Genomic DNA, 17241 nt, shown 5'->3' with positions numbered 1-17241 from the left:
AAAAAGAAAAAAGTGAAATAAAAGAAAAGCAAACAAATGGAAATTGAACAAAACAAACAGAAGAAACGTCACTAAAAACAAACATAAGAAACACATGTGCATGCAGAAACACATGTTCACAATTACTCTACAGAACTAAGCTGGGCAACAGGTATGCAATGAAGTATGAGAGTTAATGCTGTATCAGTATAGGTCCATGTTCTATAGGGTAATGACTATAGGGATGATTACTGAGACTGGGAAGGAAGTAACTATGGGATCACACACCTATGTGTATCTCAGAACCTACCTCAAGTAACAGGCATAAACATTATGTTGTTTTGGGGTAGCATATGAAATGTAAATGAAGAAAATATCTAATAGAAAATTGTAAAAAAAAAAAAAAGCAAAGAAAAAAATCTTAACGTGTACATTACAAATGAAAAAGTATATTAGCAGGGCTATGGTGGTGCATGCCTTTAATCCAAGCACTTGGGAGGGAAAGGCAGGCAGATTTCTGAGTTCAAGGCCAGCCTAGTCTACAAAGTGAGTTCCAGGACAGCCAGGGATACACAGAGAAACCCTGTCTAGAGAAAGCCAGAGAGAGAGAGAGAGAGAGAGAGAGAGAGAGANAGAGAGAGAGAGAGAGAGAGAGAGAGAGAGAGAGAGAGAGAGAGAGAGAGAGAGAGAGAGGACAAAAAGTAAATTAAACATTATAGTTTTAATTTTAAAAAAACATTGTGTTGTTAATGGAGTTCAATGAAAAGTGATGTAATAATATTTTGACCAACCTACAGATATATTTACATGCCTGTGCATTCTGATGTAAATATTACGCACCTTCTAAGAGACTGGAATTTCTGCTGAAACATGCAACATGAGCTAACACAATTGAGGTCAATAATTACTTAAAACTATAAAGTGTTTCTTTGCCATATGTTGGTGATTTGCATTTCATAGACCAAATTCCTATTATACATTATTCCCAACAATTTCACAAAAGTTCTGGTCACTAAGGATATTTTTATCATGCAAAAACATACTTTTCCATTTTTTGTTTTATTGAATAAGAAACATGTCAATGGAGGTGATCACTGGTGAAAAGATTCACAAAGTATGAAGAACTTTAGGTTTATCCAAACAGCCTCACTTTACTCATAGATGGACCTTTAGGAAGCTGACAAAAGCACTATAGGTCTGTAGGAGAAGGAAATAAATAGGCATTCAAAATTACAATTTCTGAGCAAGTCTAACGATTAATCTTTCAGTCTTCTCAGTCCCAGCGTATCTTTCTGCTCCCCCAGGATTTCTGACACACTCAGGATGTGGTTACAACACTGTGTCTTGCACAGAAATACACTGCAGAATCCTCAGATGTCAGGCTGTTGAGCTGCATGTAGGCAGTGCTGGAAGATTTGTCTGCAGTCAATGTGGCCTTGCCCTTGAACTTCTCATTGTACTTAGTACTACTATCTCTAGGATAAATATATCCAATCCATTCGAGGTCATGTCCAGGCCTCTGCTTCACCCAGTTAATAACGTGGTCAGTGAAGGTGTAGCCAGAAGCCTTGCAGGATATCTTCACTGAAGCCCCAGTTTTCACCAACTCAGCGCCAGACTGTTGCAGCTGAACTTGGGAGTGGACACCTGTGGAAAGCCAGAGTGGATATATTTGTCACCTCATGCCCTGACTCCACTTTAGATTTGGAAATGGTGAGCCCCTTACCTGCAGTTACTGACAGGAGGAAGAGAAAGACCCAGCTCCATTCCATGGTTTGAGTCAGTGTGTTCAGGGACTGTGGAGAGGACACTGATCATAGGTTGTTTTCAGACTGTGGACATCCCTGTATTTACTGCCATAGACTCAGTGATTTACATATTCATGAGCAATGCATTTCTTAGATAAGGACCTAGTCCAGCTGGAGAAGAACTGTAATCACATGGCTCGGGCAGCAGGATGCTCGGGTCCAAATCCTATTCCTGTCTGAGAAAAAGTATCCCATAAAATTTTTGTGAACTCTAGACAGATGCTATGGTTGTAACTACAGGGATAAATCTCTCAGAATATTTTTGCCCTGATTCTGTTACTCCACTGAGTGATATGTTAACATGTTGATTAACAAATGGTGGATTTTGAGAAGGAGTAGGAGGAAGAAGAAAAAGAGGAAGATAATGGAACTTTCTAAAAATGGTTAATGCTTTTAGAGTCTCTTTTCACATGTATGGAGTTAATATTTCCCCTTCCAATAGGATATATACTACTTCAAAACTCATTAAAATGACTAAAAGCTAAAGTGCTTAAAAATATTTATCTATCAATGATTTTTGCAGGAGGATCATCAATAACTAAATTATAGAAATAGCTATAGATGTGCCAAGAAAGGATTTTATCACTAAGACATGGTTATATAATATATAATATATACATACACAAATGACTATACATATATACACATATGTGTGTACATATACGTTTGTGTGTGTACATATACGTGTGTGTGTGTGTGTGTGTATAAAGCAACAGAAGTTTTGACCAGAAATGGATAAGAAATTTACATTGCTTTTGGAAATATGAATGCAATTAGAGATAACAGCATTAATTAACACAATCCCAAAATCACAGATATTCAATGAGATTCTCAGCAGCTCTTCTATATTTCATAATTGTATACAACTCTTTATTCAAATACATGAGATTTTATCAGTGAAAATGTCTAGTAGAATAAAGGAAAATAGGAGGGACAAGATGTTACAGGAGAAATATGGACAGTGTGAAAATTATACTGTGAATATCTGTACAAGAGTAAAGTTGTTCTTTCTATATTTCATAAGGATTTTTATTCTTTCAAATTTTCAATCATATATGAAATATGCTATAATTTACCACCACTAGGTCCCCGTGGTTCCCTTGGGGTCTTCCAAAAGTCTCTTTCCAACATTCTACTTCCTCTATTTCGATGCCTAATAAAACAGTGAATTTAATTAGTGTTACCTATATACACATTGATGGAATTATCACTAGTAAAGAGTGAACCTTCAGAAATCTTCCTGCTAAACAGTGATTATTTGTTGCCCATCCATCAACAAATGTCCAAAGACCTTCAGTTTGTTGTAGGCCCTCAAGGATTCCTCCCCATCCATGTTGTAATTATTTTAAATGTTAGATTATTTTAATGATGAGTTCAGGATACATGTGCACCAAGGTGGATATATTAACATCAGAGAATGACTTCTGTCATTCAGTTCTAAGTGGTTTACCTGATATTGCTGAGCTTGCCAGTAGACATCTTTACCTGCTCATTCATTTTGAGGTCACTCATGTGATAATGTTCACTGGTTTGATCAGTGTGCCTTGTGCTGGTAAGTATAGCTACTGAGAGTTCATGTGTGCACTATGAACACTGCAATTCCTGGAGACAAAATTTGATCTTCTTTGACCCCATTCTTTGTATCTTATATCTTTTCTTTTTCCTGTGATGGTTCTTGATTTTAGGGTGAGAGATTGGTATCATTGATTCATCTGTAGCCGAGTTCTCTGTCAATCTTTCTCAGCACTCTGACCACACATGAATGTCTGCATCTGTCTTTACAAACAGCACATATGATTCTCTGTGATCAAGTATATCCTCAAACAATATACTGGGTATAAACATAAATATTTATAAGGCAGCTGACAACATGACCATTAGCAATATGACTAGAGTCTAGACTTGGGGCAGTATGAAGAATTTACAAACTTGATATATTAAAATAGAGATAATAATAGATGGAAAATGCTTTAAGATTGAACAGATTATAAGAGCCAGAGAAGTTGGATGACTCCAAGGAAGGAGAATCTTCCAGACACAATTGTCTGATACGTACATGAATTCAGAGACTGTGGATGCAGGCACAGAATCTGAACCAAGTCAAACCAGATAAAATTCACAAGTTGGGAGATGGAAATGGACAAGGGCTCTCACTGCTAACCGAGGAGTTCTGCAACCTATACTCATACACAAAGGAAAAATTAGTGTCTTCCGATGGAGTTCATAGGGGATGCTAAGCAAAATTAATCATGGAAGACATGCTTAGCAGTGGGTAGCCAACAGGAAGATGAACTCAGTGGTATTGTTTGCAGACAGTTTTACAATATTACCTTCTTTAATTCTGTTTGTTTCACTAATAATTTACTATGAATCATGGGTAAGGATTTGTGGTTTTAATGCTTTCTCTGTGTGTGTCTGTGTGTGTGTGGGGGGGGTTGTTGTTGTTTTTATTACTTTGTTTTCTTTCATTTTCATTTACTTTGTTTAGTTTTTGTTTGCATTAAATCTGTTTTTAAAGTCCCAGGGCATTTTGCTTTTTTCTTTTCCTTTTTTTGTTTGGTTTGGTTTTTTTGTTTTGGTTTTTGTTATTGTTTATTCTTTCTTTCTTTTTTTTTTTTTTGCTATTTCAAGAAAAAAACAAGGTATGTAGTTGGGTGAGTTTGAAGTTAGGAAAAATATTTAGAAGTTAAGGATGAGAGAATGAATTATTAGAATACATTGTATGGATTTTATCAAAAGATTATTTTAAAAAATAAACATAAATCTGTGAGGTGTTTAACAAAGAATCTTTACTGTGTTAGAGCATGGAGTCATCACATGTCAATCACAGCTGAACAGATCAGTTAATACACTTAAGAAAGGAAACCACAGAGGATACAGAGTCCCTTCCAAACAGTTCATCTCTCTATGTGGAATATTGGACNCATGGTGACCCCTGCTGGTCATGAGCTCCCATGCATGTAGGTTTGTCATGGCTCACAATGAAGTTGCACTGTCTGGATTAAGAAATAAAGTATGTTCTCAACAATAAAAGAAATTCTGGGGAATCAGCACCCCAGACCTCAAGCTGTACTACAGAGTAATAGTGATAAAAACTACATGGTATTGGTACAGTGACAGACAGTTAGATCAATGGAATAGAACTGAAGACCCAAAAATGAACCCACACACCTATGGTTAGTTGATCTCTGGCAAAAGAGCGAACCATTCAGTGGAAAAAAGAGAGCATTTTCAACAAATGGTGCTGGTTCAACTGGCAGTCAGCATGTAAAAGAATGCACATAGATCCATTCTTATGCCCCTATACAAAGCTCAAGTCCAAGTGGATCAAGGACCTTCATATAAAACCAGATACACGAAACTAATAAAAGAGAAAATGGTGGAAAGTCTCAAACACATGGGCACAGGGGAAAAGTTCCTGAACAGAACACCAGTGGCATGTGCTCTAGGATCAAGAACTGACAAATGGGACCTCATCAAATTGCAAAGTTTCTGGAAGGCAAAGGACATTGTTAACAGGACAAAACAGCAAACAACAGATTGGGGAAAGATCTTTACCAATCCTACATCTGATAAAGGACTAATATCCAATATATACAAAGAACTCAAGAAGGTACACTCCAGAGAACCAAATAGCCTTATTAAAAATGGGGTACACAGCTAAAGAATTCTCGGCTGAGATATACTGGATGGCTGAGAAGCACCTAAATAAATGGTCAACATTCTTAATCATCAGGAAAATGCAAATCACAACAACCCTGAAATTCCTCCTCACACCAGTCAGAATACCTAAAATGAAAAACTCAGGTGACAGCAGATGCTAGCGAAGATGTGGAGAAAGAGGAACACTCCTCTATTGCTGGTGGTATTGCAAGCTGCTACTCTGGAAAGCAGTCAGGCGGTTCCTCAGAAATTGGGCAGTGTACTATTTGAAGACTCAACTATAACACTCCTGGGCGTAAACCCAGAAGATGTTTCAACATGTAATGTGGACACATGCTACACTATGTTCATAATAGCCATGTTTGTAACAACCAGGAGCTAGAAAGAACCCAGATGGCCCTCAACAAAGGAATATGTGATACATTCATACAATGGAGTACTAATCAACCATTAGAAATAATGACTTCATGAAATTAGCAGGTAAATAGATATAACTTGAGAATATCACCCAGTGTGAGGTGACTCAGTCACAAAGGTACAACCATGGTATGTATCAATAATAAGTGGATATTAGCCCAAAAGTTCTGAATACCGATTCAATTCACAGATCATATAAAGCCGAAGAAGGAAGTCCAAATGTGGATGCTTCAGTGCTTTTCAGAATGGTGAACAAAATATTCACAGGAGGAAATATGTAGACAAAGTGTGTAGCAAAGACTGCCCCACATCAGGAACCATTCCATCTGCTGACACCAAACCCAGACAATATTGCTGAAGCCAAGAAATGCTTACTAACAGGAGCCAGTATAGCTCTCCCCTGAGAGGTTCTGCCAGAGTGGGACCAATGCAGATGTACACAGTAAAACATTTGAGTGAGTGTGGGAACCCCAATAGAGAAGTTAGGACAAGGGCTGTGGGAGCTGAAAGGGTTTGCAACTTCATAGGAAGAACAACAATATCAACCAACCAGACACCACAGTGCTACCAAGGGCTAAACCATCAACCAAAGAGTACACAGGCATTACCAATGGCTCCAGGTGTATATGTAACAGATAATTGCCTTATCTGGCATGAATATGAGGGAAGACCCTTGGTCCTGTGGAGACTTGATGACCCAGGATAGGGGAATGCTAGGGCACTGGGCAGGTGGGAAAGATCCCTATAGAAGCAGAGAGAGGGAGGAGGGTATAGGGGACTTGTGGTGGGAAAACTGGGAAAGGGGATAACATTTGAAATGTAAATAAATAAAATATCCAATTAAAAATAAAAATAAAATAAAATAAACAAGAATGGATAATTAGTAAAAACTCTGCTTAGCAAAATGAAACAGAACTACCAGATAAAAGGTATGAATCTTAGATATCTGCAATGAGAATCACTCCATAATTGCAGGGGTTCTCTGGAACTGAGACACCAACCAAAGAGCAAACATGGACTGGACCAAGACCTCCAAAACATATGTATCAAGTGGGTAGCTGAGTCTTCATGTGGGTCCCCAAATAACAGGAGTGGTGACTGTCTCTAGTGGTGTTACCTGTCTTGGAATCCATTCCTCTAACTGGACTCCCTTGTCTGGCCTAATTGGGAGATGATATCCCTAATGCTACAGAGATTGGGGTATATCGAATGGAGCACCTACCCTCTCAGAAGAGAAAGGAAGGGAATAAAAGGAGGGATTTGTTTATAAGGGACCAGAGGAGGAGCCAGCAATTGGAATGTAAAACATATCAATAAATCAATGCCCCCTTTGGATATCCTAATTCACATATCTAATTAAAAAAAAAATCCTTATCCTAACATACATTATCACCTTTTACATTTATAAACAGTCATTTTCCTATGGGCTAAATCCTTTCTATGCAGAAGTTCTTCCTTTGTCCCACTCCAAGACAAATCCACCCTCTCCCTTATTCCCTTCCCCTTCTCCATCATCCTTGCTTTCCCAACTTTGTCCCTTATTCCCTTCCCTCTATCCCTCTGGGAAAAACAAGACATCTTTGTGCTGAGAACTTTGGCTTGAGTGTCCTGGGACCCTATGGGCAGTGTTGTCCTGCTGCTGTCAGAGCACACTTCTGAGATTACTGAACATCTATGTTATAAACATCTTAATCAATTTATGATTTAAATTTGTGTTAGAACTTGTAGTTCTTGGAAAACATGACCTACCTTTTATTAATATCTTGACCAACCAATCAGGATCAGTGGTAAGTTCCATCCAATAGTGTGAGCTTAAAATCCAATCAGTTATGGATTGTTTCAACCCTCAAGGTTCATGCTACTATTGCAGCAGGGTAATTTTCAGGGAGATCATATTGGATATCAAAGAGATTATAGCTGGATTGTTGTTTATATTTCTCCTTTAGCAGTGTACAGATGCTTCCCAGAACTGTGAATACTAGACAGGATAAGTGAAAACTCCTAGTACATTCCACCTCTACTTCCCAAGTTCAATATATGGTGTAGATGTCTTCTTCAGGAATCAATCTTGCATTCAGCTTGAGGAAAGAAACCAAGAGCTTTGGAAGCAGCCTTGGTGATTTTGGAGTTTCTGTGGTGGTCCATTGTGAAACACTGATTATCTGGGACCCATTCCAGAACTGGAGTTTTTATTTTGTGAAGATATCAAGATGGGACGTTTTCTCTTCCACTATCAGATGATTCAGTTTAGATTCTGTTCATATGTGTACATATTTTAAGCAGATTTTACTGAAGTAGCATTATTTACAACCCCTCAAACAGACCTTAACTTTAGATTTCTCTCTCCATATCTCTTCCCTTAGGCTCAGCTCGAAGCACCACCCCCAACAATTTTAATCCATCCATCTATTTCCCCTTCCTAAGGATATCCATCCCTCTTCAGTAGATTCTGTCTCTATATCTCATTTCTATGTTTGTAAGGATTGTAGCCTGCCTATGGAATATGTAACGGCTAACATCCACATGTCAGCAAATGTATATAAGTCTGTTTTGATGGCCAGAGTTGATCCATTCAGCTGAGCGATTTTCTGTAGTTACATACATTCACCAAAAAATTTTCATAATTTTATTGTTTTAAAAGCTGTGTAATATTCTGTTGTTTAGATGTCTTTAACTTTTTCTGCTTTTATTCACTCAGGAATTCCATAAAACTAAATGATAACAAATACTACAACCCATTACAGACTTCATGCAGAAAGAGAGACCTTGGAAAACAAACCTTTAAATGGAAAACTCCCATCAAATCCCAATCTTCTGAACTCCAGGAAGTCCTAAGAAGTTGTGGCTGAAGGAATGTAAGAGCCAGAGGTGTAGAATGGCACCAGGGGAAGAGAACCATCTAAATCACCTGAGCAAAGGTCATGTGGATGAAAAGAGACTGGAGCAGCAAGCACAGGGCTGATATAGTTCAGCACCAGGGCCTCATCATAAGTATGGTAGCTTTCAGTTTAGTACGATAATTTATCAGCCAATTATTCCATCAAAGACCTCTAGGCCATTACCAATTTTGGCTAATACCGATAGAACATCAAAGAATATGATAGAGCAAGTGTCTCTAGTCAGATAGAGAGGCCTTTGTGAATATGCTTGAGAGATATATTGAGGGAGATCTATTCCCAGATTCAAGTGAAACAGCCACACTGATCATCACAGTGGATGCACACAATGGGGAACTTTGTTGAATGGCATGTCTGGGAATTTCAAAATGACTTTTGGAAAATAAGTTTGAATGATGTCTAATACAAAATTGACCAAGGTTATTTCTGCCTACTGTAATGTATTTACCATATTAGATTTCATCAATATTAAGCACATGACATTTATATTTAAGGGGAAAGCTCCTCCTATAGGAACATGCAAAATGAAGGTTCTCACTATAGAGAAATCTTACTACAAAAAAAAAACCTGAGATTGCCATGTTACACAGGTGTCAATGTCCTAGTTGATGGTCACCAATTTCTCCACAAACACATATCCAGGCTGTTAGTTTATGTCTTTTGGGGGAGTTGAGTCCATTGATCTTAAGAGATATTAAGGAAAGGTGACCGTTACTTCCTGTTATTTTGGTTATTGGAGTTGGAATTATGATTGTGTGGCTATCTTCTTTTGGATTTGTTGAAAGACTAATTTCTGGACTTTCCTAGGGTGTAGTTTCCCTCCTTGTGTTAGAGTTTTCCATTTATTATGCTTTGAAGGACTGGATTTATGGAAACATCTTGTATAAATTTGGTTTTGTCGTGGAACATCTTGTTTTCTCTACCCATCATAATTGAGAGTTTTGCTGGGTATAGTAGTCTGGACTGGCATTTGTGTTCTCTTAGGGTCTGTATGACATCTGTCCAGGATCTTCTGAGCTTTATACTCTCCAGTGAGAAGTGTGGTGAAGTTCTGATAGGTCTACACTTATATCTTACTTGACCTTTTTTCCTTACTGCTTTTGAAATTCTTTCTTTGTTTAGTGCATTTGGTGTTTTTGATTATTATGAGACAGGAGGAATTTCATTTCTGGTTCAGTCTATTTCTAGTTCTAGAGGCTTGTTGTATGTTCATAGGCATCTCTTTCTTTAAGTTAGGGAAGTTGTCTTCCATAATTTTATTGAAGATATTTACTGGCCCTTTAAGTTGGGAATCTTCACTCTTCTATACCTATTATCCTTAGGTTTGGTCTTCTAATTGTGTCCTGGATTTCCTGGATGCTTTGGGTTAGGAGCTTTCAGCTTTTTCTGTTTTCTTTGACTGTTGTGTCAATGTTTTCTAGGGTATCTTCTGCACCTGAGATTCTCTCTTCTATGTCTTGGATTCTGTTGGTGATGCTTGCATCTATGACTCCTGATCTCTTTCCTAGGTTTTCTATCTCCAAGGTTGTCTCCCTTTGTAATTTCTTTATTGTTTCTATTTTTATTTTTAGATCCTGTATGGTTTTGTTCAATTCCTTTACATTTTGGTTGTATTTTCCTGTAATAGTTAAGTGACTTTTGTATTTTCTCTTTAAAGGCTTCTACCTGTTTACCTGTGTTCTCCTGTATTTTTTAAGGGGGTTGATTATATCCTTCTGAAAGTCCTCTATCATCATGATAAGAAGTGATTTTAGATCCAAGTCTTGCTTTTCCAGTGTGATAATGTATCCTGAATTGCTATGTTGGGAGAACTAGGTTCTGATAATGCCAAGTAAACGTGGTTTCTGTTGCTTATGTTCTTATGCTTGCTTCTTGCCATCTGGTATCTCAACCTACCTGCCCCTTGGTGTCTCTGACTGGAGCCTGTCTCTCCTGTGATCCTGGTTGTGTCAGAACTCCTCAAAGTCCAGCTGTCTCTGTGATCCTGTAATTACGGGATCTTGTGATCCTTAGATCCTGGGTTTGTCAGATCTCCTGGGAGTCAAGATGCCCCTGAGATCCTGAAATCCTGGTGTGACCAAACTCCTGAGATCCTGGGATGCTGGGTGTGTTAGAGTACCTGTGATCCTGGACATGTTTGAGCACCTGAGAGTTGATCTTCTTCTGGGTATTGTGAAATAGGGTACAGAGCTACTGTCCAAGGTCTGCTCAGGGTACAGGCTCAGCCAAATGGAACCTGTGCCACTGGCTGGGCAGGAGTTCATGCATCCCTGAATCATGCTGATCTCAGTTAATCCCAGTGTTGGGGCAGATGTTGAGGGCTCCTCACCTATGATGCTGTACATGTTAGAGTGCCTGGGAGTTGGGCTTCCTTTGGGTGTTGTAGGACTGGGTACAGAGCTTGACAACAAGACCTGCTCATGGTACCAGCAAGAATTAATTTTTAATCCTCTTGTTCTCTTCAATACTTAACAACAATTTTAAGGAAATAGAAAATTTTAGTATATTTTATTATTATTACTATTTAAATATTTTTTAGATATTTTCTTCATTTACACTTCAAATTATATCCCAAAAGTCCCTTATACCTTCCCCTACCCTGCTCCCCAAACCACCCACATCCGCTTCCTGGCCCTGGAGTTTCCCTGTATTGAGGGCATATAATCTTTGCAAGACCAAGGGCCTCTCCTCCCATGATGGCCAACTAGGTCATCTTCTGCTACACATGAAGCTAGAGACAAGAGCTCCAAAGGTACTAATTAATTCATATTGCTGTTTCTCCTATAGAGTTACAGAACCCTTCAGCTCCTTGGATACATTCTCTAGCTCCTCCATTGGGGACCCTGTGTTTCATCCAATAGATGACTGTGAGCATCCACTTCTGTATTTGCCAGGTACTGGCATAGCCTCACAAGAGAAAGTTATATCAGGGTCATTTCAACAAAATCTTGCTGGAATATGCATTAGTGTCTGCGTTTGGTAATTGATTATGGTATGGATCCCCAGATGAGGCAGTCCCTGCATAGTCCTTCCTTCAGTCTCAGCTCCAAATTTTGTCTCTGTTAACTCCTTTCATGGGCATTTTGTTCTCCATTCTAAGAAGGATCAAAGTATCCACACTTTGATGTTTCTTCTTCTTGAGATTCATGTGGTTTGTGAATTGTATCTTGGGTATTCTGAGTTTCTGGGCCCATATGCACTTATCAGTGAGTGTATATCATGTGTGTTCTTTTATGATTGGGTTACCTCACTCAGGATGATACCCTCCAGATCCATCCATTTGCCTAAGAATTTCATAGCTGAGTAGTACTCCGTTGTGTAAATGTACCACATTTTCTGTACCCATTCCTTGTTGAGGGACATCTGGGTTCTTACCAGCTTCTGACTGTCATAAATAAGGCTGCTATGAACATAGTGGAGAATGTGTTCTTATTACCAGTTGGAACATATTCTGGTTATATGACCAGGAGAGGTATTGCTGGATCTTCTGGTAGTACTATGTCCAATTTTCTGAGGAACCGCCAGACTGATTTCCAGAGTGGTTGGACAAGCTTGCGATCCCACCAAAAATGGAAGAGTGTTCCTCTTTCTCCACATCCTAGCCAGCATCTGCTCTCACCTGAGCTTTTGATCTTAGCCATTCTGACTGGTGTGAGGTAGAATCTCAATGTTGTTTTGATTTGCATTTCCCCTATGATTAAGGATGTTGAATATTTTTTCAGGTGCTTCTCAGCCATTCAGTATTCCTCAGTTGAGAATTCATTTTTTAGTTCTATGCCCCATTTTTTAATGGGGTTATTTGATTTTTCTGGAGTCCAGCTTCTAGAGTTTTTTTGTATATATTGGATATTAGTCCCCTATCAGATTTAGGACTGGTAAAGATCCTTTCCTAATCTGTTGATGGCCTTTTTGTCTTATTGACAGTGTCTTTTGCCTTACAGAATCTTTGCAATTTTATGAGGTCCCATTTGTCGTTTCTCAATCTTACAGCACAAGCCACTGCTTTTCTGTTCAGGAATTTTTTCCCATCTTTGAGGCTTTCCCCCAATTTCTCCTCTATATATTTTAGTGGCTCTGGTTTTATGTGGAGTTCCTTGATCCACTTAGATTTGAGCTTAGTACAAGAGATAAGAATGGATCAATGGGCATTCTTCTACATGATANCCGCCATTTAAGCCAGCACCGTTCGTTGAAAATGCTGTCTTTGCCCCACCCGGGGATCCATCCAATAATCAGCCACCAAATGTAGACACTATTGCATATGCCAGCAAGATTTTGATGAAAGGACCCTGATATAGCTGTCTCATGTGAGGCTATGCCAGTGCGTGGCAAATACAGAAGTGCATGCTCACAGTCATCTATTGGATGGAACACAAGGCCCCCAATGGAGGAGATAGACAAAGTACCCAAGGAGCTGAAGGGGTGTGCAACCATATAGTTGGAACAACAATATGAACTAACCAGTACCCCCAGAGCTCATGTCTCTAGCTGCATATGTAGAAGAAGATGGCCTAGTCGGCCATCTCTGGGAAGAGAGACCCCCTTGGTCTTGCAAACTTTATATGCCCTAGTACAGGGGGACACCAGGGCCAAGAAGTGGGAGTGGGTGGGTAGGAGAGCAGGATTGGGGTGAGTGTATGGGGGACTTTCAGGATAGCATTTGAAATGTAAATGAAGAAAATATGTAATAAAAAGTTGGAAAAATGAAAATTATACACCAATATCGTTTATAAGCATAGGCACAAAACTTCTCAATGAAATAACTCTTACTGATACCTGCTTTGATGGGGAAAGTCCTGACATTATTAATAATACTCTGTTATGCCTGAAGACAGGAGCATAACACAACAATCCTCTGAGAGACTCTACCCAGCAATAGACTGAAACAAAAGCAGATACTGATAGACAAATGTTAGATGGAGGTCCAGGACATTGTTAGAAGTATTGGGGAAAGAATTGGAGACCCGGAAATAGATAGGAGCCCCACAGGAAGAACAACAGAATCAACAAAACTGGACTACTGGGAGCTCTGAGAATCTGAGTCATCAATCAAAGAACATACACAGGCTGAAGCAAGGGCCCCTGGCATATATGGAGCATACAGGCAGCTCAGTCTTCATGGCTACCCTGTCTAAACTCAGTAGGAGAAAATGTGCCTAATCTGGCAGAGAATTGATGTGCCAGAGTGAGGAATATTCAGAGGGGTGTCCCAGCCTATCAGAGGAGAAGGGGAGGGAGAATGGGGAAAGGACTCTGTGAAGGATGGACCAGGATGGGGAGCAGTATTTGAGATGATAATTAATCAATTAATTATCAATTAATCAATTAATTAATCAATTAATTAATCAATTAATTGATTAATTAAAGAGATCACAAAGAGACTATGATGTTATGTTTCTTTGCCAAAATATTGGTGATTTGCATTTCAGAGATTGAATTCCTACTATACATTATTCCCAACAATTTCAAAAAAGTTCTGATCACTCAGGATCCAGTAATATATTTATCATATATACACATACTTTTCACTTTTTTTGTTCTATTGAATAAGAAACATTTCTATGGAAGTGGTCACGATGAAGAAATTCACAAGGTATGGTGAACTGTAGATTTATCCAAAGAGAATGACATTATTCATAGATGGACGTTTGCAAAGCTGACAAAGGCACTATAGGAATGTGAGGAGGAGGCAATAAATGAACATTCAAAATTACAATTTCTGAGCAAGTCTAAGAATTAATCTTTCTGTCATCTCAGTCCCAGTGCAGCTTCCTGCTCCTCCAGGGTTTCTGACACACTCAGGATGTGGTTACAACACTGTGTCTTGCACAGAAATAGACAGCAGATTCCTCAGATGTCAGGCTGCTGAGCTGCATGTAGGCAGTGCTGGAGGGATTGTCTGCAGTCAGTGTGGCCTTGCCCTTAAACTTCTGATTGTAGGCAGTACCTCCACTTCCAGGATAAATATATCCAATCCACTCCAGGCCCTGTCCAGGCCTCTGCTTTACCCAGTTTAAATCATAGCTAGTGAAGGTGTAGCCAGAAGCCTTGCAGGATATCTTCACTGAAGCCCCAGGCTTCACCAGCTCAGGTCCAGACTGCTGCAGCTGGACCTGGCAATGGACACCTATGGAGAGAAGCATTGTGGATGTCATTGTCACCTCAGGCCCTGTCTCCACTTCAGATTTGGAACTGGTGAGCCCCTTACCTGCAGTTCCTGACAGGAGGAAGAGAAAGATCCAGGTCCATCCCATGGTTAGAGTCAGTGTCTTCAGGGACTGTGGAGAGGACACTGATCATAGGTTGTTTCAGGGTGTGGACATCCCTATATTTACTGCCATAAACTCAAGTAATTTGCATATTCATGAGCAGGGGACTTCTTACATAAGAACCTAGTCCATCTAGAGAAGAATTGGAGAAGAAGGATTGAAAAGGCACTGGGGTCAGGCAGCAGTATGCTCAGGTCCAAGTCCTAATTCTCTCTGAGAAAATGTATCCCAAACACTTTTATTGAGCCCTCGGCAGATGATGTGGATGTAACTTCAGGGACTAAGGTATCAATAAACTTTTGGCCTAAGTCTGTTGCTCCTCTTTGGGACAATATTAACACGTGGAATTACAGTTGGTGCTTTTTGATCATGATAATGATGAGGAGGAGATGACAATGGGGATGATGATGATTTTGATGGTAAATTCATTCTTTCAGATGTGTTCAAGTAATATCTCCTTTCACACAGGATATATATTTCAAAATTCACTAAAATACTAAAAGTATATGTGGTTAAAATATTTACACATCAATGAATATTACACCACTACCATGACTAACTAAATTATACATATAAACTATAGATGTGTCTACAAGTGATTTTATCACTAGGGCATGGATTTCATATATATATATATATATATATATATATATCAGAAATTTACATTGCTTTTGGAGAAAATGAATGTAATTAGATATAACTATATTAAGAGAATCTCAAAATCAAAAATATTAAATGGGACTATTATTATTAACCTTTATATTTTCATAGTTTTAGATAACTATGTATGCAAATACAAGATGATGTTCCAATGGCCTAGTGTAAAAACAGGAAAGTAGGAGGAACAAGATGTTACAGGAGAAATATGCACAGTGTACAAAATACACATCTATGAAGATCTATGCACTTGTAACATTCTTATTTCTATATTTCATAAGGAGTTTTACTCTTTGAAATTTTCAATCATATATGAAATATGCTATGATCAGCCAACACTCTCTGAACTCTCACCACACTGTACCACCACTAGGTCGCTGTTTTTCACTTGGAACTTTCCAATAAGTCTCTTTCCTAATATCCTGACCTCTCCTGTTTCCTTAAATAATGACACAGTGAGGTTAATTAGTACTAGCTATACACACATAGATAGGGTCATCACTAGTAAAGACTGAACCTCCAGAAATCTTCCCCAAAACAAAGAAATGTTATTTTGCCCACCAGTCATCAAATGCTTCCAGCTTGCTGTGGTTCATTGAGAGTATCTCCCTTCCTTGTCATAATTTTTTAATTGTTACATTATTCTTAGTGGTAATAGCAGGATACACCTGCACCAAGTCAAGTGGGACATATTAACCTCAGAGAATGACTTATGTCCTTCAATTCTACAAGATTTAACTGATGTCACTAACCTTGCCAGGAGACATGTCTAACTGCTCAGTCATTTCAAGGTCTCTCATGTGGTAATTTTCACTGGTTTGATTTCTGTGCATCTCTGCTGGTAAATCTAGGTACTGAGAGTTCATGTGTGCACTAAGAACAGTTAAATCCCTGGAGATAAAATTTCATGTCCTTTAATGCCATTCTCTGAATCTTATATTCTTTTTCATGTTTTATGATGGTCTTTGATTCTTGGGTGAGAGGTTGGTATCATTGAATCACCTGTGGCTGAATACTCTGACAATCTTTCTCAACACTCTAATGACTCAAGAGAATGTCTGCATCAATCATTAAAGAGGGCACAATGAGCCTCTGTGATCAAGGCTCAGACAATAATTTACTGGATTTGAACATAAATATTTATAAGGCAGTTTTACAACATGATCATTAGCAATACCACTGAGATCTGCTAGGGCCTGTATCATCTCTAAACATGGGTTTTAACCACCCTTACCTGGGATGAAAATTTTCCTATGAAAATTGGCCAAAAAATAATAAATAAAAGTATGTTGTTAACCATCAATAACCCTCTCACACATCTACTCAAATGACTCTACATCTTATTGTAGAGATTCACATTTGTTCACATTCACATTTATTCACAGAAAGTTATTCATGATATTTAACAGAATATATAGGAAGAAATCATCCTGGATTTCTAATAAAGCATAAATAAATAAGGACAAATTTGTACATATAGCCGGGCGTGGTGGCGCACGCCTTTAATCCCAGCACTTGGGAGGCAGAGGCAGGCGGATTTCTGAGTTCGAG

At 38.7% G+C, this 17241-nt stretch overlaps 2 gene segments (V, D, J or C); both read right to left on the bottom strand.

Annotated features, from left to right (window-relative positions):
* Window positions 1-1297: 1297 nt before the first annotated feature.
* On the bottom strand, window positions 1298-1751 carry LOC110288214. The segment is given in 2 exon segments: window positions 1298-1626; window positions 1706-1751. Coding segments are annotated over 2 exon segments (375 nt in total).
* A 6863-nt stretch (window positions 1752-8614) lies between these two features.
* LOC110288216 lies at window positions 8615-15026 on the bottom strand. The segment is given in 3 exon segments: window positions 8615-8673; window positions 14586-14891; window positions 14973-15026. Coding segments are annotated over 3 exon segments (411 nt in total).
* Between the last annotated feature and the right edge of the window lie 2215 nt (window positions 15027-17241).

This window comes from Mus caroli, unplaced genomic scaffold, assembly GCF_900094665.2.
Source record: "Mus caroli unplaced genomic scaffold, CAROLI_EIJ_v1.1 scaffold_15880_1, whole genome shotgun sequence".
Classification (NCBI taxonomy): domain Eukaryota; kingdom Metazoa; phylum Chordata; class Mammalia; order Rodentia; family Muridae; genus Mus; species Mus caroli.
Note: the sequence above shows the minus strand (reverse complement) of the source record. Positions and strands in the feature narration are given on the sequence as shown.